Source organism: Perognathus longimembris, chromosome 1, assembly GCF_023159225.1.
Source record: "Perognathus longimembris pacificus isolate PPM17 chromosome 1, ASM2315922v1, whole genome shotgun sequence".
Classification (NCBI taxonomy): Eukaryota; Metazoa; Chordata; class Mammalia; order Rodentia; family Heteromyidae; genus Perognathus; species Perognathus longimembris.
The window spans coordinates 5,545,937-5,570,312 of NC_063161.1; the positions used below are offsets into that span (position 1 = coordinate 5,545,937).

Genomic DNA, 24,376 nt, shown 5'->3' on the forward strand with positions numbered 1-24,376 from the left:
ATCCTCAGTGGCTCCGTGAGCCCTAAACCCTCAGCTCTCTCCTCTCCCTCCTCGGTGACCGTGAGGACCAACACCTGTTCCGCCGCCTGCGCCAGCCAAGCGGCGGCGGCGGGGTGCGAGAGCCCCCCCACAGCAGACCACCCACCTTTGCACAGGTAGTAGGAGCCCACAAAGCTGGTCTTGGTGGGCCGGGGCCGGATCCGCTTCCAGGTCTGGTCCTCGGAGCTCCGAAGCCGGCCGAGTAGGATGTCTCTCTTGCACTTGTGCTCCAGGCCCTCCCGGTAGGTATAGTCGCCGGCCCTGGGGCCTGCAGGGAGAGTGCAAATGGGTGAACCAACCGGCCTTCATCCGGGCTTCCGGGCACGTGCTTCCCTGCCATGCTCTTCCCGGAGGTGGGTCGTGCTGGGGGGTGTGGGGTGCCTCCGAGGAGCCCCCTCTTCCCCTGCCTCCTTTCCACAACCACCCCGACCCACCCAGACCCGCCGTGAGCCTGCCCGCCTCAATGGTTCTCTAGTAGAAAGAACGTTGAGGGCCCCCTTCCTTTTCTGCCCCGGGTCCCCCGTACGCGTTCGGGTCCTCTCTCTCAGTGGACACGTTGGGGGGGGGGGCGCTCTCTCTCCTGACACTGCAGCAGGCGTGGGTTACCTGTCTTGGGGTAGCACAGCTGGCAAGCCTGCTTGAACTCATGGGTGGCAGCTAAAGGGTTCTTGATGAGCAAGGCGGTGTTGGGCATGGAGGGCTCCGGCTGGAATGGGAAGATGGGGGCCGTCTTGGGGCGCTGGGTGACAGCTGGAGCCACCAGCAGGGCCGGGCTGCGCACCCCGGGGTGGGGAGCACTCTCGGACTCCACCCCTCCCCACCCCACCCCACCCCACCCCCTGCCCATACAGAACGGTCCAGGACCCAGAATGTCAGGACGAGAATCGGAGTCCCCGAGACTAGCAGGGCAACGCGGGCAGCAGCCATCCCAGTGCCGGGCCGCGTGGAGCAGAGGGCCTAGCACGCCCTCGCCCCATCCGGTGACTTCCCAGGGCCACCCTGCGGGCCTCTGGGCTGAGGACAGGGTGCGCCTGTCCCCTCCTGGTCAACCCAGGACAGGGAAAGCTGCACACACCAGGGCCCTGACTGATGCGCTCTGCCCTGCCTGGCCCTCCTCTAGCACACGGGGTGAGCGTCCTCCACGTGCGCCCCCCCCCCCAGGTGAGGAAGAGCAAGGGGACCCCCTCAGGCCGCGTCCTTCGTGGAGGGCACAGCGTCTCACCCACCCCGAGGGCTCATCTGGGGCCCCCTCCTCGAGAAGGAAGGAGGTACCGGGCCGGGAAACGCCCCTTACTCACCGAGGGGGCGGGCTTCTGAGCGCTGCTCGGGGCGCGGTGGTCCTGCGCGTTCGTCTCCTCTGAGTAGGGAGAGGATGCGGAGGTCACCCACCCTGGCACGGAGGACCCGAGGGCCCTTCGAGAACTTCCCTGTGCTTTCCGAACTCAGAGAAGCCCCCAAGCGGTGGGCCCTTTCCTGACAGGCCGCGGCCGAGGCCTCGGCTCTGCCCCGGTCTCGATTCCCAGGCTGCGTGCCCACCCCTCGCCGGAGCCTTCGGGGGGCAGGGTCTACAGCCCATCTGTGACCCCCAGCATCACGCAGGGCCTGTGCCGTAAGCTTCTCTGACAGGGCGGGGCTACCTTCCTCCAGGATGTCCCCCCCCCCTCAGTCTCTGCTCCTCTCACCCCCCCCACCCCACCCCCAGGCCTGAGTGGCCCAGGCTACATCTGACCTCTGAAAGCCCAGCTGCATCAGGGCTTGGAGGGGTCAGGTTTTTTTTTTTCTCTGGGTTTCTGGAACCTAGCCCTGAGTAGTGCTGAGGGAGTGGGTAGCCTCTTGACCCCCAACCTCAGTCAGGACCCCCAACCTCCCTAGGACCCCTCCACCGAGGGCTCTAGGGCCCTGGAGGGCTGGGCAGAAATCACCCGACTGAGCCACCGGAGTCCCGAACTATCGCAACTCAGCTGTTTGATCTGGAACAAGATGCCGGGCCTGCCCGGGCACCACGGTGCAGGCCTGCAATCCCCACAACTCAGGAAGTCTAAGGATCGAAGCCAGCCAGGACAGGTAAGATGTGAGACTTATGTGGCGTTAAGTACCCAAAATAAAGTCAGAAGTGGAGGTGTGTGGTCCGAGTGGTAGAGAGCCAGCTTTGAGTGAACACCTGCGTATACACACGTGCACACACACACGCACACACACACACACACACACACACCCAGCCCGAGGCTCATCTCAGCGCTGCTCTGCAGTGGCAAGGGGCAGGCGGCCTGGGCTTCTGCCCAGAGCTGTGCTGAAGTCAGGGAAGAATACGCCCAGCAAGACCTCACCTAGGAAGGAGTCCGGTTTGTCCAGGGAGCCTCGGGCCGACCCGAAGGTATCCAGGGCCTCCAGCCGGGTGTCCGAGTAAGGGAGCAGGTCCAGAGGGTCCAGTGCGGGGCCCGGGGCGTCCAGGGAGTCCAGGACAGAGGCAGCCAGCTTCTTGGAGGGATCGATGACGAGGCCGAAGGAGGCCGGGGGCAGCGGGCTGGAGACGGGGATGGAGCCGCCCACCACGGGGGGCAGCAGCGGGGTCCCGCCGGGGAACACGGGGATCAGCTGGGGCAGCTCACTGGGCACACCGCTGCCGGGCAGGCCGCCCTGGACCAGAGACTGCAAGCGGGGACAGAGCCGGGCGGGGGGGGGGGTGTCAGGGGTGGACGCGATCGTCCAGCTTTGGGCAGCATGAGGCTTTCTGGGGAGCAAGTAGCTGCTGCGAGGCTGCTGGGCCCCATCCACCCGTGAGGTGGAGCCAGGACCCCACCCATCCCTCTCCACGTAAGTACTGCAGCTTTTCTTTTTTTGCCAGTCCTGGGGCTTGAACTCAGAGCCTAGGGCACTGTCCCGAAGCTCCTTGTGCTCAAGGCTAGCACTCTACCACTTGAGCCACAGCGCCACTTCCTGCTTTTTCCGTGTATGTGGTACTGAGGAATCGAACCCAGGGTTTCATGCATGCGAGGCAAGCCCTCTACCACTAAGCCACCTCCCTGGGACTTTCCTGCCCCTGGTTGGCTTTGAACCGCGATCCTCAGATCTCAGCCTCCTGAGTAGCTAGGGTTACAGGCGTGAGCCACTGGCGCCGCCCAGCTGCAGCTTGGTTTTGGTCCTGCGAGTCCCGCGCAAGGTCTGTCCCCCTACACTGTGACACAGAGACGAGACCCCAGGCAGGAGGCAGGCTCAGGCGGCAGGCGGGCGGTACCGTGGCTTACCAGAGAATCCAGGAGGGTATCCAGCTCCGGACCAAAGACGTCCCCATCAGAGAAGTCATCCAGGCCCTCGGTGCTGGAGATGGCCCTGCCGCTGCTGTCCAGAGGGGCCAGGAGGTCCAGCACGTGGGGGAAGAGCGGCATGGTGGGGACAGAAGGGAGGAGGGCTGGGGAGCTGTGCAGGTCCACGTAGCAGTCTGTGGAGGGGAGGGGGGGTGCTCTCAGTAGCTGCTCCGGTGCCCCGTTTCCTGCGAGGGGACAGCGAGCCCCAGCACCTTCCCTTCCTCCTCAGCTGCACTGGGGCCCTGCACTCCTGACCCGCACCAGAGGCAGAGTCTCGGTGGTCAAGGTAGGCAGCCCAAAGCACAGAGCCCTTTGGTCCTACCACCCCAATGGCCCCGGCTTGACCCACACCTATCTCCCATCATCCCCTTCTCTGGGGTGAGCCAGTGCCCCGGGAGCTAACGAGGAAGAGAGGGCAGAGGGCCTGGGCTGAGAGACGGAGTCTGGGGAAATTCCCTAGTCCGGAAAGGGAGTCAGGAGTCTACGTCCTCCATCCCATTTCTAGGCTTCCCTGTGTGTAGGGCTGGGATGGGGCTAGACTGTGGTGGGGGGCTCGGCTTTCTCGGGGATCCCACGCCCACCCGGACATCATGATTCGGGGGTGCTACCTGTTTCGATGTCATCAATGGATCCGAATCCGTTGGCCATTCCCTGTGGAGAGGAAGGACACGCGGTGCTGGCCAGCAAGGACCATGGCACGCCGACGGCTACGCCCGACACCAGTCCCTGGGGAGCACCCCAGCACCCAGGGCAGATACCAAACCCCACGCGGCCAGGGCTCAGGCACGCGCAGGCGAGGTGTAGAGGTCACAGTCACACGGCGGCACCTCGTGGAAACAGTGGCCCAGGAGAAAGGCTAGAACCTCTAGGCCTCAGTTTCCCCACCTGGGAAAGACTAGGGTCCGTTCCCCAGGGAGGTGGTGGGGGTTTTGCCAAGCCCTCTACAGCACAGTGCGTACAGTTTGTAGTTCAAAGGCAAAAGTATACCCTTCCTCAGACACAACCCCAGACCGCTAGCAGGCAGTAAAGGGGGAGGGGGGGTCATCCAAGGTAGGACCCCACTGCCACTGAGCCGGATCTGAGCTTGCCTTCCAGCCTGGCCTGTCTCTGGCCCCTGTGGGTCTGTTTCCTTAATTATTAAGTGAGGAAACAAAGCCACTACTGCCAGCCGCACTCGGGGTGAGAGGACTCCTGTTGGTAAAACATTCAGACTAGAGCCTGCCACACAGGGAAGGCTTTCTAAGGGCCTATTAGACAGAGGAGGAACAACTACCTACCTTCCTTCCTTCCTCCTTCCTTCCCTCCCTCCCTCCCTGCTTCCTTTCCTGTCAGCTGTGGGGCTTGAACTCAGGGCATGGGCACGCTGTCCCCGAGCCTTTTTCTCAAAGCTAGCACTCTACCACTTTGGGCCACAGCCCCACTTCCGGTTTTCTGCTGGTTACTGGGAGCTGAGAGTCTCAAGGGCTTTCCTGCCCAGGCTGGCTTTGAACCACAATCCTCAGATCCTGAGTAGCTAGGATGGCAGGCGTGAGCCACTGGTGCCCGGCTGATCACATGTTCAATCGCAACCCGAAAACTGGCTTGGGAGCTTGGCTCACCAGCCTCTGTAACGAACCACCAGTGGACCCTTGTCTGTTCCCCACCTCTGGGCCACGCGGGTGACACACTATTCCTCTCCCCTGGACTTCCTCCTCCCATTCTTCTTGGAGTCCATCACAAGCCCTGCTTCCCTGGCGAGGCCCTTGCCTCGTCTGTGTTCCCAAGGGGGGGCGGGGGGGACAGGAGAAGGCCCAGGCTCCCCAGGCATCAGTAACAACAGCAACACGATTCACTGTGTGCACGCGGCACGGACGTCAGCCAAGGCTGCCGTCCACAGGTCAAGACAGGGCTGCCCAACCAAGGCTTGTCCCGACCCCACGCCCTGGGCCTGTCCCAAGATCTCCCAGCACACAGATGCGTTTCAGTCCCCTACGGTGCATTTGCTCATTGGCCAAGATGAATAAACCAGGGCCGACCTGCAGGATCAGAGAGCTGCTTTTCTCACACACAGATGAAATAGTTGGTGTGTGTGTGTGTGGGGGGGGATTAGGGACAGTTGTGACCCTCTCTGCCTAGGGCTCTGCAGGCCCTGAACATCATCACCTTCCCGCTCTTCCAGCCCCCATCCTACCCCGGTCATCCCAGCCCTTCATTTCCTGCCCCCCCTTTGCTGGTAGCATTCAGCTCGTCACAAAGGTTTACGGAGCCCATCTTTCCAGCAGCCTTTACCTACGACTCTGCAATCCCACGACCACCACATGAACCCGAGCACGCAGGGCCCCGAGATAAAGGGTACAACTTGGGACCTGAACCCCAGCATGTCCAGCTGCAGAACCCAGGCTTCTGGACGCTCTGGCGAGGAACTGGGCTTGTTTGTGGTCTAGGCCATGTTCCTCCCTCTCCTGATCTTCTGCTGGCTGAACACCCCATTCTTCCTTTTTTTGGAGGCCATGGGGCTTGAACTCAAGGACTGTATGCTGTCCCTGACCTCTTTTGCTCAAGACTAGTGCTTTACCACTTTGAGCCACAGCGCCACTTCCCATTTTCGGGTGGTTCCTTGGAGATCAGAGTCTCAGACTTTCCTGCCTGGGCTGGATTCAAACCATGATCCTCAGATCTCAGCCTGTGGAATTACTAGGATTACAGGCGTGAGCCACCAGTGCCCGCGTAACAATGCCCTTCTTTCACCTTCTGTCTGAAACCTGCTCTCCCGGCTCTGTGAAGCCCTCCACCACAGACTCTGCCGTGGAAGACCCCTGCCTGTCTCAGGCTCTGTGAAATCCTATGGGCACGCTCACTCACATCTACATAGATGCTCTAGATGCTGGAGACTCTGCCTGCTGCCACCCAGCACTCAAGTGTTCCCAGGCTACTCCGTGTGTGTGTGCGCTGCACCGAGGCTGAGCTAGCCTGGCCTCTCCACGGTGGAGACCACTCTGCTGAGGTGTCTTACAGACCTCTCCCTGACCAGCCCGGACCTCTGTGGATGTGGTGGTGAGGCATGGGCCTGGGACCAGGCATGCTGCCATTCATGGTGTACAGGCGACACACACCAGCAGGTCACTGTGATCCCTGGGGCCGTCTATACCCAGAGGGCAAATCCAAAGCAGTCACCACGGACCGACGACCCAACAAGACAGGTGGAGCGGGGCAGGGACACAGGCCGGAGGTCGCCGGCCCCAGCCTACCTGATCTGCCCCGCCAGCTGCAGTACCGTTACTGAGCAGAGAGAAGGTTTCCAATTCCTGCCAGGGAGAGGAGAGAAGCAGAAAGAGATTAAGATGTGTAGGAGGACGCCCGTGTCCCGCCAGCCAGGAGCACGGAGGCCCCGGCTGCTGGGGTGTGCCACGCCGCTGGGGCCTCCTGCCCTGAGCCTGCCACTTCCACATGCTCTGTCTCCCAAGGGTCTTCTCTTCTTTTACCCTTGACCCCAGATGACCTTTAAGCACACATGGTGCGCTCCTGCTGAGGGCCCTCCACGTGGGCCCAGTGAGCTCCACCATCCTGGGGCAGACACAGGGACTAACTTGCTCAAGGCCCCCACAGAGAGACTCTCGAGCTTTCCTGCCTGCGGCTTCCAGGCACGGACCAAATGGGCATCGGTGGATGTGAAGGAGACAATGTGGCCCCCACGTTTCAAGTGGGCACATGTGGGGGTGACCTGAGCACACAGGCGTTAGGAGGCCCACGTGACGGCAGGCCATCGCCAGGGTGGGTCATGTGGACCCGGGCCGGGAGAGCACTGTGTGAGCAGCGGGGGTCTAAGGTGCTGTTCCTCTTCCACAAGGTCCCGCCTTCCCTCCATCCAGGGCTGGGCGCCTGAGCTTGCTCCCTGTTCCCACCCAACCCTGGCCACCTCATCCAGTTTCCCAAGAGCACCCCGTCCCTCCCTCCATCCCCCATCTCTGCTCCCCAGTCCCCCCCCCACCCCCCGCCAAGCCCAGGGCCCTGAGCCTACCTACCCGGGGCCTCTTATATGCCTTCCGCACCCGCAACCCAAGCTTCTGAGCCAGCTCCTGGCCCAGCTGGGTGACGCTTTCATCCTGGAGAAGCAAGACATGAGCACCTAGTGGGTTAGGCTGTCCTCCTAGACACTCTGCGAGGCCCCGCAAGGAGAGCCACGGTGACCCCACGTCACAGACAAGAAAGTGAGGTCCCGGGAGGGGACCCTGGCTCTCCAAGACACAGCTAGCGAGCAGCGGGCTGGAACCACAAACTCATGCTTCCGTGGTTCTTTTATTTAGAGGGAGGGGTAAAGTAGCATTTTATTTGACTTTATACACTCCTCTTTGAGACACGATCTTACAGTGTTATCCAGGCTAGCCTCAAACCCTCGGGCTCAAGTGAGCCTCCTATTGCAGCCTTCTGAGTAGCTGGGACTATAAGCATATGCTACCAGAGCTGACTGCTTTCGCTAGGCACGAGACACCGGCACCCAGCTAAGATTCTCACCTGTGAACGGAAGGGAATCGGGAAAGGAGCAAGTATAACATCATCTAACATTTCCTACGCCGTGCTGACCATCCCGCGCGAGTCTCTGATTCTCTACCCAGCGCGGCGTCATGATGTATTACGGAGGTACACAGCTAGCAGCCAAAGACCCGAGAGGGAAGGCCAAGTCCAGGCCGGACCTCCAGCACCGATCACTGGCACCACCTGCCCTCCTCTTTCCTCTTCCACTCCTACTCCACTTCTACCTCCTCCACCGTGCCTTTCAGGACCTGACCGCTCCTGTTCCTTCTGTCCTTTCTGGGCATCGCTTACGCTTCTCCAGGCTCTGGCCCAGCCATTCCAGGCACGGAGTGGGGCACACGCTCCACAGATGCAGAGCTGATGGGCAGGCGCACGAGGGGTGGGGCCAGGCTTAGAGCGCAGGGCCGTCCAGTGGACTGTGGGTCCTTGGGGGCACAGGGCTGTATCCGTGTGGGTAGCACTCGGTCAATACTTGGTAAGTGGATAAGTGGGAGGAACGGGATGCGTGTTCAGCCCCGGGTAGTTCTGGCAACTTGTGGTGGTCATCCTCCATTGTTAATTTCCTACCCAGTGACAATCCAACATCAGAACCCCAGCATAGAGGGCACCCCCATTTTTTTTTTTTTTTTTGCCAGTCCTGGGCCTTGGACTCAGGGCCTGAGCACTGTCCCTGGCTTCTTGCTCAAGGCTAGCACTCTGCCACTTGAGCCACAGCGCCACTTCTGGCCATTTTCTGTATATGTGGTGCTGGGGAATCGAACCCAGGGCTTCATGTATACGAGGCAAGCGCTCTTGCCACTAGGCTATATCCCCAGCCCCGGCACCCCCGTTTTTTGACAGTCCTGGGGCTTGAGCTCAGGGCCTGGGTACTGCCCCTGAGCTGCTCATGGTGCTCGTGTTCTACCGCTTGAGCCACGGTGCCACTTGTGGCTTTTTCTGAGTAGTTAATTGGATATGAGTCCCACAGACTTTCCTGCCTAGGTTGGCTTTGAACTGCGATCCTCAGCTCTCAGCCTGCTGAGTAGCCAGGGTTAGAAGCGTGAGCCGCCAGCGCCCAGCTAGGGCACCCTTTAATCTTCACAGCAACCCTGCATTGTGCAGGCCAAGACCACCAACCAGAAAATCAGGGCTCAACGCCTAGCTCTGCCACCCCCTGGTTGCCATTCCTTTCTCTCCCTCGTCACCTTCCATTTGCCTTTTGTGTTTTGGTGCTGGGGATCGAACCCAGGACGTTGCACTTGCTAGGCAAGCGCTTGGCCACTGAGCTCCAGCCCAGCCCTCGTCACGTTTCAAATGGAGACAGTGAGAGCCCTAACTTCACAGGGCTGCTGCAAGGATGAGGCGGGCAGCGCCTGCCACACGAGCCCAGCTCGGCGCTCACCCGGGGACCCGCGCCTCTCTGTGACAGAGGGAAGCGGGGTGCAGCAGCAGGGGAACTCACGTGAGGCAGTGCGAGGGAGCACCGGCTGCTGCACTCGTAGGCCTCCTTATGGTGTCCCAGCTCGTTGAGGGCGCGGGCCTTGCGGAAGAGCGCCCGGATGTTCTCGCTGTCCAGGCCCAGGGCCTTCTCGCTGTCTTCCAGCGATTTCTCATACATGCCCTGCGGGAAAGGAGCATGAAAAGCCTGACCCCTATGACCTTCCCCAAACCTAGGGATGGACAGCCACCTCCCTTCCAGCTCAGAGACAGGCTGCAGAGCGTGGGGAGAGAAAGAAGAGTCAGACGGTGTTGGGTGTCTGTGTGTCCAGCCTGCAGGTTGCAAGAAGGCGCTGGCCGGACACCGGGCAGAGGGCTGCAAGTACGACGGGGATGGGTCTGCTCACTCACACATCCATCCACCCGTCTGCCCCCCGGCTCAGAACATCATGGCAGGTTTGCAGTGACGCCTTGTTGGGAAGCACAACTCGAGAAGGCAACTGTGCACCCACAACACACGCAGAGAGTCAAGGGGCCCCACGCCCTGGGCCTGCGCTCACTAATCCGCGACCCAGCGTGGTCCGCGGAGGTCTTCCCGGACCCTCGGGGCCCACAGCAACCTCCTACAGGGCTTGAGATTGGCTGAAGCGCCAGCCCCGCTGTGGGAAGAAGGAGGAGGAGGAGGACGAGGAGGAGGAGGCTGAGAGAAGAGCAGCAAGTTCAGACTTCCAGCCCAGGGTCACTCCAAGGTTTTAACTCACGTCGTTTGGGGACTGGGAGAATACCAGTACCATCACTGGTTTGGTTAGCACTGGTACTGGGGCTCAGCTGTTCACTTAGCTTTTCTTCACTCAAGATTGCTGTTCTCGGGCTGGGAATATGGCCTAGTGGTAAAGTGCTCGCCTCATATATATGAAGCCCTGGGTTTGATTCCTCAGCACCACATATATAGAAAAAAGCTGGAAGTGGCGCTATGGCTCAAGTGGTACAGAGGGCTAGCCTTGAGCAAAAAGAAGCCAGGGACAGTGCTCAGGCCCTGAGTCCAAGCCCTAGGACTGGCACAAAAACAAAACAAGATTGGCGTTCTACCACTTGAACCACAATTCCGCTTCTTGCTCTTTGGTGGTTAACTGGAGATAAAGAAGAATCTCACAACTTTTCCTGCCCTGGCCTGGCTTCAAACTGTGATCCTCAGACTGCATCCTCGGGAGATGGGATTACAGGCGAGGATTTCAAACCGGAGCCACCAGCAATGGCATCAGCAACCCTTGTTTTTAAACAACTTTTAATCATGAATTACACTTTTCTTTTTTTTTTTTTTTTTCTGACAGTCTTATTAGATTGCCCTAGCAGGTTCCAAACGCACAGCTTCATGCAATCTGTCTGAGCCTGGGTGCAGGCCTGGCGGGGAGGGGGGGCGGGGCCTGACCAGGGGGCGGGGCCTGGCCGGGGGGCGGGGCGGGAGCCGGCTCACCATGGTGAAGTAGCAGGCCGCCCTGTTGACATGCAGCTTGCAGAGCAGCTCCCGCGGCAGGGACACCTGGTCGGAGGCGGCGTAGTCGGCCACGTTCAGCCCTTCCATGTACTGCACCAGAGCCTGCTTGTAGTCCTTCTCCCGGAACAGGTCATTGCCCTCGGCGAACAGGTTCTGCACCAGCTTAAGCAGGAAGGCCTGGGTGGGGGGACGGTGGGGGGGGGGGGGAGGCGGTTCAGCAGGTCTCGTCCATCCGTGCACCCCCAGCCCCGACACACCCACCCACACCTCCCTTCACCCCACCGGCCACGCTCACCTCATACTCTTCTTGTTTTAGGGGTAGTGTTGACCTGGCAGGAAAAGACAGACACGGGTGTGGGTGAGTCCATGGGCTCCAGCATCGGGGCACCCAGGGCTGCGCTGCGGGCCTGAGGTGGTGCCGGGAGTGCATTCCTCCAACTCACGCTCAGCCACGTGTGCCCCAGGGGAGCGCGCAGCACGCATGTCCCCCGGTTCTTACAGAGGGACGTGCGGGTCCCCCCCCAGGGCCCGATGCTTTCGCTGAAACAAGAGCAGAGCGGCACCAGCGGCAGCCCTGGCTCCGGCGGCTGCCCTCTCTGCCTGTGATTCCAGCCTACCAGTGCGAACCTCCAAATCTAAGTTACACAGGCCAAGGAGCCGTGGCCGGGCAGGAAAGGCAAGGGGCAAGAGGAAGAAAATCACTGGCCACGGTGGACTGATGACGGCACCAGCGACAGCTTGAGGCCAGGAGGAGGGGATGGCGGAGGGCACTGTAGCAAGAGTCGGAGACAGGAGTGGGAAGACCGGGTGCTCTTGGGAAACGAACACTTACGTGGGCTTTAGAAGCGGACCACACCCTCCCCAAACCTAATCGGTTACGCAGGTCCACAGAGGCCCCCTCAGTCTGGAGCCTCTGCCCTTCGCCTGCCAGGCACACCCAGCGAGCCATCCACCCTCTGTTCCCGTCCTCTCGTGCGGCCAAACCACAAAGCTGAATGTGGAAGAAAGGGGTGGCCCGGGATGCCGAGCGTGGGAGCACACAAGGCGAACAAACCCTCTCACTGGTCTATTCTAGGTGCTCCCTGGAGTCCTGAGTCAAACTGGCCCACGCTGGACGGCGAGGAAGTAGCCAGGGTCGCCTGGGTGCTGGTGGCTCACACCTTTAATCCTACCTACTCAGGAGGTGGAGATCTGAGGACCTCAGTTCAAAGCCAACCCAGGCAAGAAGGTCCAAGAGACTCTCATCACCAACTAACCAAGCAAAAAGCCCCAAGTGGAGTGATGGCCCGGGCCCTGAGTTCAAGCCCAACTACCAACACATACACATAAAACAGTTGGTAGTTAAGATGAGACTGGGAGGCCTGGGAGCATGGCCTCGCATGCAGGAAGCCCTGGGTTCGACTCCTCAGCACCATATACACAGAAAAAGCCGGAAGTGGCGCTTGTGGCTCAAGTGGTAGAGCGCCAGCCTTGAACACAAGAAGCTCAGGGACAGCGTCCAGGTCCTGAGTTTAAGCCCCAAGACTGGCAAGAAAAAAAAAATGTGACTGTGAATGCCCCATCACAGAGAGGTAGTAAGCGCTCAGTAAGTGAGGACTGCTGATTTATTAGAAGACGGGTGTAGCATGCTAGAGAATGTACAGGGCGCGTGGTGCAGATGTGGAGGGCAGGGGTGGGAAGCAGGGTGACAGGAAGTAGCTGCATGTGGAGATCGGGGCATCGGCCTTGCCAGCTGCTTCCTGGCTCACCCCCACCTCCACACACCCCACAGCACACAGCACACGGCAGCCAGATCAGCAGGGGCTTGGGCAGCCAGATCAGCAGGGGCTTGGGCAGCCAGATCAGCAGGGGCTTGGGCAGCCAGATCAGCAGGGGCTTGGGCGGCAGGAAAAGGGAAAGCCAGGGGGGCGTGGCTGTCGGAGGCCCCGCCCTACCCACTTACTGAATGAACTGCAGCCCCTTCTCGATGTCCGCCTTCCGTTTCTGCCTCTCCATCAGTCTCTGGGAAGAGAGCACAGTCCATCAGCCAGGCCGCAGAGCCTGGGGGGCCGCGGCCATCGATCGGCCCACCGTGTGGGCTGGATGTGGGGTTCTCGCCCATCCGCTCGTTCCCCTCCCTTCCTGGGGAGGGGTTTGAGGGTCACGACGCCTACGAGGACCCCATGAGTCAGACCACAAGGCCACTGCCCACATCCGGGGCCCCCTGGGACCCCTCCAGTTCCAGGGAAACGCCGCGTTCGACAGCTAACTCAGTAGTCCAGGCGGCCACCTGGGGGGAAGGACACACAAAATGCAATGCGACGGTGGCTGAGCAGGCGGAGAGGGCCCGGCACTGGGCGTGTGGACTCGACAGTGCCAGGAGGCGCGTGTCTCTGTGTCTCCTCATTCCCCCCGAGCCCAGAGGGCTGTTCACGCTCAAGAAGCCCCGGTGACGAGGTCACGTGTGAACTCAGGACACACTTCCCACACCTAGCACCAGCCCCCTCCATGAAACTGCTGGCCCCTGGCAGCGGCCGGGCAGAGACGCCAGGATGCAGAGCTCAGCCCAGGAAAGGCCTCGCGACCCGGAGCCCGTCGCTTCCTTCCTCCCGGGACAGCCAGCCTGCAGCTGCCCCTGCTCGCCAGCCAGTGCCCACAGGGCCCGCGCCGGGCAAGTGGGGGGACACAACTGCCACCCCAGCCGCCACTGAGAGACCAAGCTGACCTGTGTGCGGGGCTGACCTATGACCTATGTCCACTTGACAAGACCCAAGTGTGACCTATCCCAGGGGAAATGGGACTAAGAGCATTTCCTGACACTATGGCTGCCACAAACACCGGGGTGGCCTGGTGCACAGCAGTGGCCCAACCAGCATGGGAAAATGTGGTAGCCATCACTGGGCAGCCAGGCCGCTGCCCATCCTGGGAAGGGAGTGCTCTCTGATCCCTTGGGGGGAAGGGGCGGGCAAGGGGGGCCCCAGGGCCTGTCCTTGCCCTGCTAATCCAGCAATGGAAACAAGGTTGCTCCAGACACCATGAAATGCAGTCCGGCCCCCTGGCAGGGAAGTTAAGGGAGGGCAGAGAACGCTTCAGCTTCACCCTGCCTCACCAGACACAGAATCTGCCGGGACCTTGACCTACGCCATCCAACCTCCAAAAGTGTGAGAAAACACATTTCGGTGGCTTAAGCGCCCAATGTCTGGCGCTCTGTTCTAGCAGTTGTAGCAGACTGAGCCTGTGGTTAAATGTCAGTTGTCCTTGGCTGAGCTCTCTAAGGTACAGTCTGGGAGGACTCAGAGAGAGGGCATCTGGTGGAGGAGCAGAGGGCGCAGGGCCAAGCGAGGATCAGATCCATTCCCTGTGAAAGCGAAATGTCAGCCAGGCACCGGGGGGTTCACGCCGGTCATCCTAGCTACTCAGGAGGCCAAGATCTAAGGATCACAGTTCAAAGCCAGCCCAGGTAGGAAAGTCCATGAGCCTCTTATCTCCAATTAACACCCAGAAAGCTGGAAATGGAGGTGTGGCTCAAGTGGTAGAGCACTGGGCCTTGAGCAAAAAAGCTCAGGGACAGCACTCAGGCCCCGAGTTCAAGCCCCAGGACTGACACACCAAAAAAGGGAAAAGAAAAGAAAAGATGTTTAAAAGTCCAAGAAAGAAACTGAGGATCCTATGTGCCCAGGATCCCGCTGCTACGGAGAGCCATCCATCCCCACGCCCCGCACCCCAGGGTCTTAGACGTGAGGAATTGCACTCGGTGCCAGTGGCTCACTCCTGAGATCTGAGGATTGAAGTGTTTTTTTTTTTTGTCAGTCCTGGGGCTTGGACTCAGGGCCTGAGCACTGTCCCTGGCTTCTTTTTGCTCAAGGCTAGCACTCTGCCACTTGAGCCACAGTGCCACTTCTGGCCGTTTTCTGTATATGTGGTGCTGGGGAATCGAACCCAGGGTCTCATGTATATGAGGCTAGCACTCTTGCCACTAGGCCATATCCCCAGCCCCTGAGGATTGAAGTTTGAAGCCAGCTGGGGCAGGAAACTTCGTGAGACTCCTATCTCCAATAAAATACTCAAAAAAAAAAAATAAAAGCTAGAAGCAGCGCTGTGGCTCAAGTGGTAGAGTCACCTTGAGCAAAAAGAAGCTCAGGGACAGTATCCAGGCTGAGAGAGAGTTCAAGCTCGAGTTCTTGGGGGGGGGGGAGAGGAGGAGGAAGGGGGGGGAGAGAGAGACAGATCAGGAAGGAAACTTTCTTTTTCCATTTTGGGGAAAGGTTTGAAAATGACAAAATGAAGGGCTGGGTTATGGTGAGGTTATGAGGCTATGTTTGAGGACCTGAGTTCCACTCTCAGCAAAAATCAACAGGAAGAAGGCAGCAGGTGCTGGTGGCTCCCACCTGTAATCCTCGCTACTGAGGAGGCTGAGCTGCAAGGATCACGATTCCAAGCCAGCCCAGGCGGGAGAGAATGCATGAGACTCTCATCTCCAATGCACTATGCCCCAAACAGCCACAAGTGGAGCTGTGCCTCCAGCGGTAAACCGCACCTGAAGCAAAAAAGCACCAGGCCCCAGTTAAAAAAAAAAAAAGTTACAAAACAAACAGAATTTTCCATGACACCATTACCACTACCAGTAGGGCGAAGTCCGCGGCCCCCGGCCGGTGGCCACGGCGCGGAGGGCCCTGCCCGGCCTCTCTTGGCCTGGTGTCCTGGCGCGGGAGAGTCGTGTTCCAGCACAATGGGCCGGCCAGCCACCAGTCACATGGGGTGTCCCCCACAGCTAGTGCTCCTCTAAAGCTCTCCAAGGCCCCCCTCCCCTCCCCTGAAGCCTTCCTTCCAAACCCCCAAGCCGGCACCCCCACCCCGAGCTCCACACGGCCATCACACTCGTTTTGGCTCATTGTAATCAGGTGCACTAGCTTCCTACGGCAGACAGGGCTGCGTCTGGCGTCACATCCGAACATTCTAGAAAGGTAGTATCGAGAATCCATCCTGAAGCTGGGTCAAGCCTGTCATCCTAGCTACGCAGGAGGCTGAGATCTGAGGACTGTGGTTCAAAACCAGCCTGGGCAGGAAAGTCCATGAAACTCTTATCTCCAACTAACTACCAGAAAACCAGAAACTGTGGCTTCAAGTGATAGAATGCTAGCTGTGTGCAAAAGAGCTTAGGGAGGGCTGGGAACATGGCCTAGTGGCAAGAGTGCTCGCCTCGTATACACGAAGCCCTGGGTTCGATTCCCCAGCACCACATATACAGAAAATGGCCAGAAGTGGCGCTGTGGCTCAAGTGGCAGAGTGCTAGCCTTGAGCAAAAAGAAGCCAGGGACAGTGCTCGGGCCCTGAGTCCAAGGCCCAGGACTGGCAAAAAAAAAAAAGAGCTTAGGGACAGCAATTCAGGCGACCCGCAAAAAAATAAAATAAAATGAGGACCCGTTTTGAGCCAGGTGCCGGTGGGCCACACCTGAATCCTAGCTACTCAGAAAAAGGCTGAGATCTAAGGATCAAGGTTTGAAGCCAGCCTGGGCAGACAAACCCAAGAAACTACTTCCAATTAACCACCAAAAAAAAAAAAAAGAAGTGGAGGTGGTAGAGGACTAATTTTGAGGGGGAAAAGTTAAGGGATAGTGACCAGGCTAAGCTCAAGATCCAGAATCAGCAAAAAACAAAAAGTACCAACTAAAAAGAAGGAAACCGGGGCTGGGAATATGGCCTAGTGGTAAAGTGCTCGTCTTGTATACACGAAGCCCTGGGTTCGATTCCCCAGCACCACATATATAGAAAACGGCCAGGAGTGGCGCTGTGGCTCAAGTGGCAAAGGGCTATCCTTGAGCAAAAAAGAAGCCACGGACAGTGCTCAGGCCCTGAGTTCAAGCCCCAGGACTGGCAAAAAAAAAACAAAAACAAAAAATAAAAAGAAGGAAACCCAGGCATGGGGGAGGGGCTGAAGTCACAGCCAAGACTACACACCGAGGAGCAAGGACAGGGATGTGTCCTCCGGAGTCCACACACATTCTGTCGCCTCCCAATCAACAGCTCCCACCCCTACCCCCCAACCCCCCAACCCGCCAACCCTAGGCACTCGCTAGCACGGTCCGGGGTTTAACTGCAGAGCAGCGATGTCTCGGGAACGCAGGCACTGCGCCACGCCCGCCAGCCCACTCGGCTTCCTCAGAGAGCACGAAAGGGTCTCATTTCGCTGTCCTCGGCCAACGAGTCAGCACCCTTGGGTCCGCCTTTGTCCTTTGCCCCACCCCTCACCCCGTCCTTACACGGATGTCGTCAGTCCACCCAGGACCGCCGCTCGGCTGCTCCACAGCAGCCAAGGAGGGGCACCATCTATGGCAGGGATACTGTTATGTGTGTGTGCGTGCGCGCACACACGCGTGCGCACCAGTATCAGGACTTGAACTCAAGACCTGTGCACCATCTCGTAGACTTTTCACTCAAGGTGAGCCCTCTATAACTCGAGTCACAGCCCCACTGCCAGCATCTGGTGGATAATGAGAGCTAAGAGTCTCACGGACTTTCTTGCCCAGGCTGGTTAGAACCACGATCTTCAGATCTCAGCCTTATAGGATTATTATATGGAATTATAGGCACGAGCCACTGGCACCCCAGCTGGCAGGGATTCTAAAGAGAGAGAAACCATGCGCTGTCAGCTTGGATGGGAAACACTGTAGTAACTCCCACCTAAGAGCTAGCATCCCATCCCATTATGTATATGTGGTGCTGGGGAATCGAACCTAGGGCCTCGTGTATCCGAGGCAGGCACTCTTGCCACTAGGCTATATCCCCAGCCCCCCATCCCATTATGGATGTAGCAATTCACTATGTCATGGCCTCAAGCTATGTGTGACCAGCTCCCGTAGATTCTTTCCCTTTCTCATCTGTTACTGCAGATAACAAAATGTTCTTGTTCATGGCCACTGCAAAATTAGACACAAGAGACAACTGGTAAATCTTGTTTAGTAAGATAACAAAGACATCCACCTGAGTTGGGCGTGGTGCTGAGGCAGGCAGAGGTAGAAGGATGGAGTTTGAAGCCAGGCTAGGGAAAGTTAGCAAGACTCTAACTCAAAAACCGAACACAGAACAGAAGGGCCAGGGGCATGGAGAGCTCAAGTGGCACAGCACGTGGCCCTGACTCCACTCCCAACTTAAGAAACACAAACATCTAACGACAGCTCGCGAGAACTGATTGTCTTTGTAATTCCATGTATTTTTCTCTATGCATTTAAACATAGTGATCTTGGAAGGGTCTGAACAGATTTAGACGTCTTATTCTAAAGAGTCATTTGAACTGAGCACTGGTAGCTCACGTCTATAATCCTAGCTACTCAGGAGGTTGAGATCTGATCCAAGCCAGCCCCAGCAGGAAAGTCTGGGAGACTCTTATCTCCACTAAACTACCAAAATAGCAACAACAACAAAAAGCCAGAAGTGGCACTGTGTCTCAAGAGCACCAGCCTTGAGCAGAGAGACAAAAAAACTCCTGTGGAATGGGAGGGAGGAGTATGCCTGGCAGAGGACAGCACAAGGACAATGTCCCTAAGGTAGGAACAAGTTGAGCATGTTCAAGAAAAACACAGGCGAGTAACTATGGTGTGGAACAGGGAAGAGCCAGGTGTAAGGGGTAGACTGAAGCAGGTCAGAGAGCCACAAGCCACATACACGGAAGGACCCAGGAAGCAGTGGCGGGTTTCTAGCAGGAGTCACAGGAGGCCCTTCCAATCTCCAAAAGATCCTTGGCAGAGGAAGGCTGACAAGAGCGGGCGCCAGAACATTAGCTAGGAGTGATGGTCGACACAGTGGTCCAGGCCTAGAGCAGTGTAGACCGAAGAGAAGATTCAGGAACGTTCTGGAAGTTATTAAATACTCATGACCACCACAGTCATCTCCTCACACTGCGTGAGCGTTCCTTGATTGGCCTCTCAAAAAGCAGAACTGGGGGAGATGCGACAGAGGCCAAGAATGGCAACCTGACTATCCAGCCTCCCAGTGGCCTGCGCGGCTCACGTGCAGTGCTGGCTCCGGCATGGCAGCAATGTCAGCTGACCAGCGGACATAGCCAGTGGCCTCAGAGAACAACTGGGTTCTCGGATCCTTTCCAGAGTCACAGAGTGGACAGGGTGGAATAGCCAGGGTCTCTTTGACAGCCTCGGTTTCCTTCTGGAACCAAGGATGCCTCTCACTTGGAAGCATTGCCATGGCAATTAATGAGACTGTGGGCATGAGCCTGATACAGATGTGAGCGATAATTAGGTCTCCAGATAGATAAGGAAAGTACTGGTTTGGGAGTGGCAGCTCCGCTGTAGAGCTCTTGGCTAGCACACGCGAGGCCCCGGGGTCCATTCAAGCACCACAGAAAACGAACAACCAGGAAGCTCATGGCTCATACCTGTGTAATCCCAGCTACTTGGGAGGCTGAGATTGGAGGAGCATGGCTAGCAGCAAGCCAAGGCAGAAAAGTCCATCAGGCTCTTATCCCCAATGAAGCACCAAAACAAACAAACAAAAAAAACCCAACCCAAAAGTGGAGGTATGGCTCAAGACTATAGACTTTTTCGTGTGTGTCAGTTGTGGGGCTTGAACTCAGGGCCTGGGCACTGTCCCTGAGCTCTTTTTTCACTGAAGGCTAACACGCTACCACTTTGCGCCACAGCGCCACTTCTGGTTCTTGAGTGGTTAGCTGGAGATCAGTCTCACAGGGACTTGCTGCCTGGACCGGCTTCAAACCCCAATCCTCAGATCTCAGCTTCCTGAATAGCTAGGATTACAGGCGTGAGCTCCCAGCTCCCAGCCTTTAGAGGGCTGGTCTTGAGCAAAAAAAAAAAAAAAAAAAAAAAAAAAAAACACCTGAGCAGTACTCAGGCCTGGAGTTCAAGTTCCAGGACAGGTATCTCCAAAAATAAAACAAAAAAAAACCTCACAACACCTGGAATGGGAGGTATGGCGCAAGTAGTAGCATGGCAGCCTTGTCCAAAAAAGCCAAGAGAGGATGCCAGGCCCTGAGTTCAAGTCCCAATACCAGTATGAAAAGAAAGGAAGGAAAGGGTTTGGAGACATGGCTCAGTCGGTAGGACACTGGCCAATGAACAAAAGCATCAGATCCAGAGTTCAAATCCCAATCTCAGATGGAAAAAAAAAAAAAAAAAAGGCAAGAGAAACAGGAAGGGAAGGAGAAGGGAAATGAGTTCAGGCGATCCCCTGCATGTCAGTGACACCCCCAGACTAGCGTCCCTATCCAACTTCCTGCTCACAGCGCGGTGATTTTGTGAATTCCTGAACTCTCGGAGCCTCCGTCTCTTCATCTGCAAAACGGAGCTGGGAATCACTGTTGCCGTCTCAAGACGTCATGGGGCAAATTAAAAAACCGGAAGTCACAGGAGACGCCAGGCCGCGTGCTGACACGCGGTGACAGTAAATATCAAGTGGCTATCACGGTTGCCACTGCGTCTCCCCCTCCCGGTGGGACGGGGCCCAGGAATTGTCCCGGAAGCAAAGGGGAAGATGGCTTCTCAAGGCTCCAAGGCCCCAACAAGGCACTGCAGAAGCCATCGCCCTGCAAAGAAACAGACTCACTCGCCGAGGGAAGGAGTCCCAGGGCTGGTGTGGCAGAGAAAGGAGAAGGCCGCCTCCTTGCTATGGGCCATTGAATTCTGGGATGAAAGGAGCTGGCTTCTGGGCAGGCCTAGGGCGCCGACAAGGCAATAGTCACTTTCTGGACTGCTGAGCCTCCAGCTGCACCCCCCTCACTCCCAGAGGACACCCACTTCTCCCGTCCCCACATCTGCATTGCAGAACCCACCGGCCTCCCCCCCACCCTTCCCTGTCCACAGTGGAGGCGGACAGCCTGGCCTTGCTTAGCATCTCTGCTAGTTACGCCCTCACTTAACCTCTCTGTGTGACTGAGAGGTTTATCACCACACTGGGGGTACCTGGGCCCCAGCTGTGGGGCTGTTAGGATTAGCTAAACTAACCAAGGATATTGGGCCTAGCCAGTATGGAATTGTTGGGTGGTAGTGGCTATGTTAGTAAAAATGTTAAAGCTCTCTCGTTTCATCATCTGAGTTTGCTTCTTATACTGACCTCAGGCAAGGGTTACCTTCAAACATGATCAAATCTTAGGGCGCCATTTCCAGAATACGAAACTGAGGCCCAGGGAAACACAGGGAATGATGGCGTAAATACAGTCACCCTTATACTGTAACTGTTCCTTCTTCATAGATCCCTACCTTCCATCGGTCTCTGCGCAGAATACCTCCTCTAGCCTCTCATTCATTCTTGCTTCCTTCCTTCCCTTCTTTCTTTTGTGTGTGTGAGGGGAAAGGATTAAGAATTTGAACTCAGGGCCTGGGCATTCTCCCTTAGCTCATTCTGCTCGAGGCTGGAACTCCACCGCTTGAGCTATAGTTCTACTTCCAGCTTTTTGGTGGTTCATTCAAGGTAAGCATCTCATGGACTTCCCTGCCTGGACTGGCTTCAAACTATGATCCTCAAATCTCAGCCTCCTGAGTAACCAGGATGACAGGTGTGAGCCACCAAGGCCCAACCTCATTCTGTCTTTAAAACATTCAAATGGCATTTCTACTAGAATGGCCTTCCACCACCCCAGGCAAAATAAGCCTTCCTCTTCCACACCGAGGCGTAATTCAACTTGACAACCTAAGGGCTAAGCGCGTCCTGCTGGCGTTTCTTGCCAGCATGTCCGCTCAGGGCTAGAGGCAGAGGGTGAATCAGAGCCAGTTTCTCTCCTTGGGAGGCTCAGGTTAATCATCTGTATTAACTGAACTTACTAGATCTCCAGTCAGGCCCTTCCTCCCACCTCCACTCCGCCTTCTCCACGGGGCCAGCCGTCCAGAGCCCAGGGACAGGAGCAGGTTAGTAGAACTCCGTGGCCTTGGGGAGCCTCCCGGAGCCCTACTGTGCTTGGCCAAGGTGGACCATTTGTTACATGTTCTTGTCTCTGTGTCTGAGATAAAGGTGGCTACAGAACAAGGAACATACTCCAGGAGTTATGAAAGCCCGGATTCAAATCCATCCAGCAGTGACTGACATGGAGATGCCCGTGGGCGTGCTAGGTGTTTCTTAATTTCTTCCGAGAGATGGAAGAGGGAAAAAAAAAAAAAAAAAGCCCACCCAGGAGGTGGTAACAAGTTTGATAAGAAATGTATTCACTGCCTTAGGTACGAAACTGTAACCTCTCGGTACATCACTTTGACAAATAAATAAATCAATTTAAAAATGCCTACCCCTGACAAACTACAGAAAGAATTAGAGATCATATAAATAAATGCACATGGGCAGTGAACGACACAGCTCCTCCTTTTTTTGGCCTTGCCCACGACTCCACCTTCTTGTTCCTCTTCTAAGCTTTTCCGTGTTACTCTCCGTTCGCTTTTATCTTGGCTCCCAGTACCTCACTGGAGTTGTTTTGCTTTTGTTTGTGCTGGTACTGGGACTTGAACTCAGGGCCTGCACTCTCACTTAGCTTTTCCCACTTAAGTCTGGTGCTCTACCACTTGAGCCACACCTCTTCTTCCTGCTTTCTGTTGACTAATTGGAGGATTTATCTTCCCAGGCTGGTTTTGAACAGTGATCCTCAGATCTCAGCCTCCTAAGTAGCCACTAGTGCCTGGCTTAATGTTTCTTTTAGGCTGACAATAAGCAACTCAATCCCAGACCTGTCCCACAACAACTCACCAAAGCAACTTGAAAAACAGCTTGCTTGAAAAGCAACTTTTTATGTAGCCTAAGACCCTGGGAAAGGGCAAAGACATGGAGTCAGAAAACAAAGTGGAAATTCTAGCTCCGCTGTGTGAATTTCCAATGAGACATCAATTCTCTGGAAAATAAGGATTGAAACAATGTCTACATGATGTAAATGCTAAGGACAGATGAACCAGCCTAAGTGAAAGCACTTTACCTATAAACTAAAAAGTGAGGTGTGTTGAGGTTGAGAGAGAGAGGGAGAGAGAGAGGGAGAGAGAGAGAGGATCTCATTATGGTAACCCAAGCTAGCCTCAAGCTCTCAAATCCTCCTCCCCCTACCTCAACAGTGCTGAGATTACAGACATACACACGCACACACACATACAAATGCTATTTCAAGGGCAATTATTTTCAGCTTCTCAATCCCAAATCCAGCGACGCTTCACCTTTTCTACTACCTAAAACTCAAGAGGATCAACTCACGCCACAGAACTTCTCAGCCTCCAAATCATTTCACAAACCAAACTTTGAGCTATCCAATCTCAACAGTTGAGAAGTCACAGCAGTCAGAGCACACAAACCCCAGCCTTGCTCAGAGATCACAGAGCCTCCCTCAGATTTCCCCTGCCAGCCCCTCTCTCTTGTGCATGGGGTGTTTGTGTGTGTGTGGGGGGGGGGGGGGCTTAAACACAGGGCCTTCCACTTTCCCTTAGTTTTTTTTTTTTGGTTCAAGGCTGGTGCTCTACCACTTGAGACACCCCCCCCACACACACATAGTTCTGGCTTTTTCTTTTTTTTCTTTGTAGTTAACTGGAGTCTTCTCAGTGCTTCTGAATTCGAACCACAATCCTCAGATCTCGGCCTCCTGAGTAGCTAGGATTACAGATGTGAGCCATGGGTGGTCTGAGAGACAGGTTTCTAATTCCTAGTTCAAGGCATCTCCCATTCTCAAGAGGGCTTTGACCAAGTTGGGGCCTTCCCACCATTTCTAGCTGGCAACCAACTTCTCTGAGAGAGGGGGGAGTGTGGAAGACCACCAGGGAGGAAGGAAATGGCTGTATGTGTGTGGGGCGAGTCTTGGTAGTAGAAGGAAAAATTCCGCTAGAATTTTCGTGTCCAACACAGTTGCTAAATGTACTATAATTATCGCATTTGTGTGAAAATTCAAGGATCTGCATTCTGCTATTTTCATCACACTGGATGAACTGCAGGCGGGGAGGAAAATGGCAAGAAGTTAGGGCTTCAAGTCTTGTGTTCCTAGGAGCCAAATTCCTGGCGAGCAAAGGGAAATAAAATCACCCCCCCCACCCCCTGCCTGTGGACTCTCCGGTACCCCAGTCCTCCCCATTAATATACCGTGTTGACACCACAACCTTCTCGTTCCATCCTGGTGTTCCGGGTTCTGGTTCCACACAAGACCACCCATCCCCGGAAAACTGCTTTTGTCTCTATGAAGGAGCCCCCCCAAGTCAGGCACCTCATAAACACCATTATCAGAGGGAGTTTGGGTGGCCCGGGGTCCCGGCTGGCCTAGGGCAGAGAAGGGTGTCTGGGGTCGGTCCCATGGCTGCAGGCGCCCCCCCCCCAGCTCCTGAAGATGACCCCCTCCCCCGGCGGGTGCCCGGGGCCTCAACCCTGCAGCCCCCCCCCACACACACACCCCGCACCCCAACCCTCTCTCGGTCCGGGGACGGATCCCGCGACCGGAAACGCCCTCCCGTCCCGAGGGCCCAGACCGCGCCCCCCTTTCCTGCCGCCCCCTCCCCCAGGGCCCCGGCCACAGGCCCCGGATCCCCGGGCTCGCGTGGCCGCCGCAGCCGGCAGGGGCTGCCCATCGGGCGGCCGCGGTCCCGGCCCTCGCCGCAGCCCCTCCAACTCCAGGCGCTGCAGACAGAGCCCAGGCGAGCACAAAAGGGGGTGGGGGGGG

The 24,376-nt window shown here is 56.9% G+C and overlaps 1 protein-coding gene across 3 annotated transcripts in view; it reads right to left on the reverse strand.

Moving 5' to 3' along the window:
• The window catches only part of Zc3h7b (zinc finger CCCH-type containing 7B), a 38,850-nt gene that overhangs the window by 13,676 nt on the left and 798 nt on the right, over positions 1-24,376 (reverse strand). Inside the window, exons 2-13 of one of the 3 annotated variants that reach the window (XM_048354762.1) lie at positions 12,710-12,768; positions 11,063-11,096; positions 10,747-10,944; positions 9,298-9,456; positions 7,346-7,426; positions 6,572-6,628; positions 3,953-3,995; positions 3,285-3,478; positions 2,367-2,688; positions 1,338-1,393; positions 646-745; positions 146-307 (exon numbers count right to left, since the gene is read on the reverse strand). In XM_048354762.1, coding sequence (XP_048210719.1) covers positions 146-307; positions 646-745; positions 1,338-1,393; positions 2,367-2,688; positions 3,285-3,478; positions 3,953-3,995; positions 6,572-6,628; positions 7,346-7,426; positions 9,298-9,456; positions 10,747-10,944; positions 11,063-11,096; positions 12,710-12,762 — 1,459 coding nt within the window. In that variant the 5' untranslated portion in view covers positions 12,763-12,768. Of the gene's footprint in view, positions 1-145; positions 308-645; positions 746-1,337; positions 1,463-2,366; positions 2,689-3,284; positions 3,479-3,952; positions 3,996-6,571; positions 6,629-7,345; positions 7,427-9,297; positions 9,457-10,746; positions 10,945-11,062; positions 11,097-12,709; positions 12,769-24,376 lie in introns of all 3 variants that reach the window. The other 2 variants (XM_048354754.1, XM_048354757.1) reach the window with 2 other exon arrangements.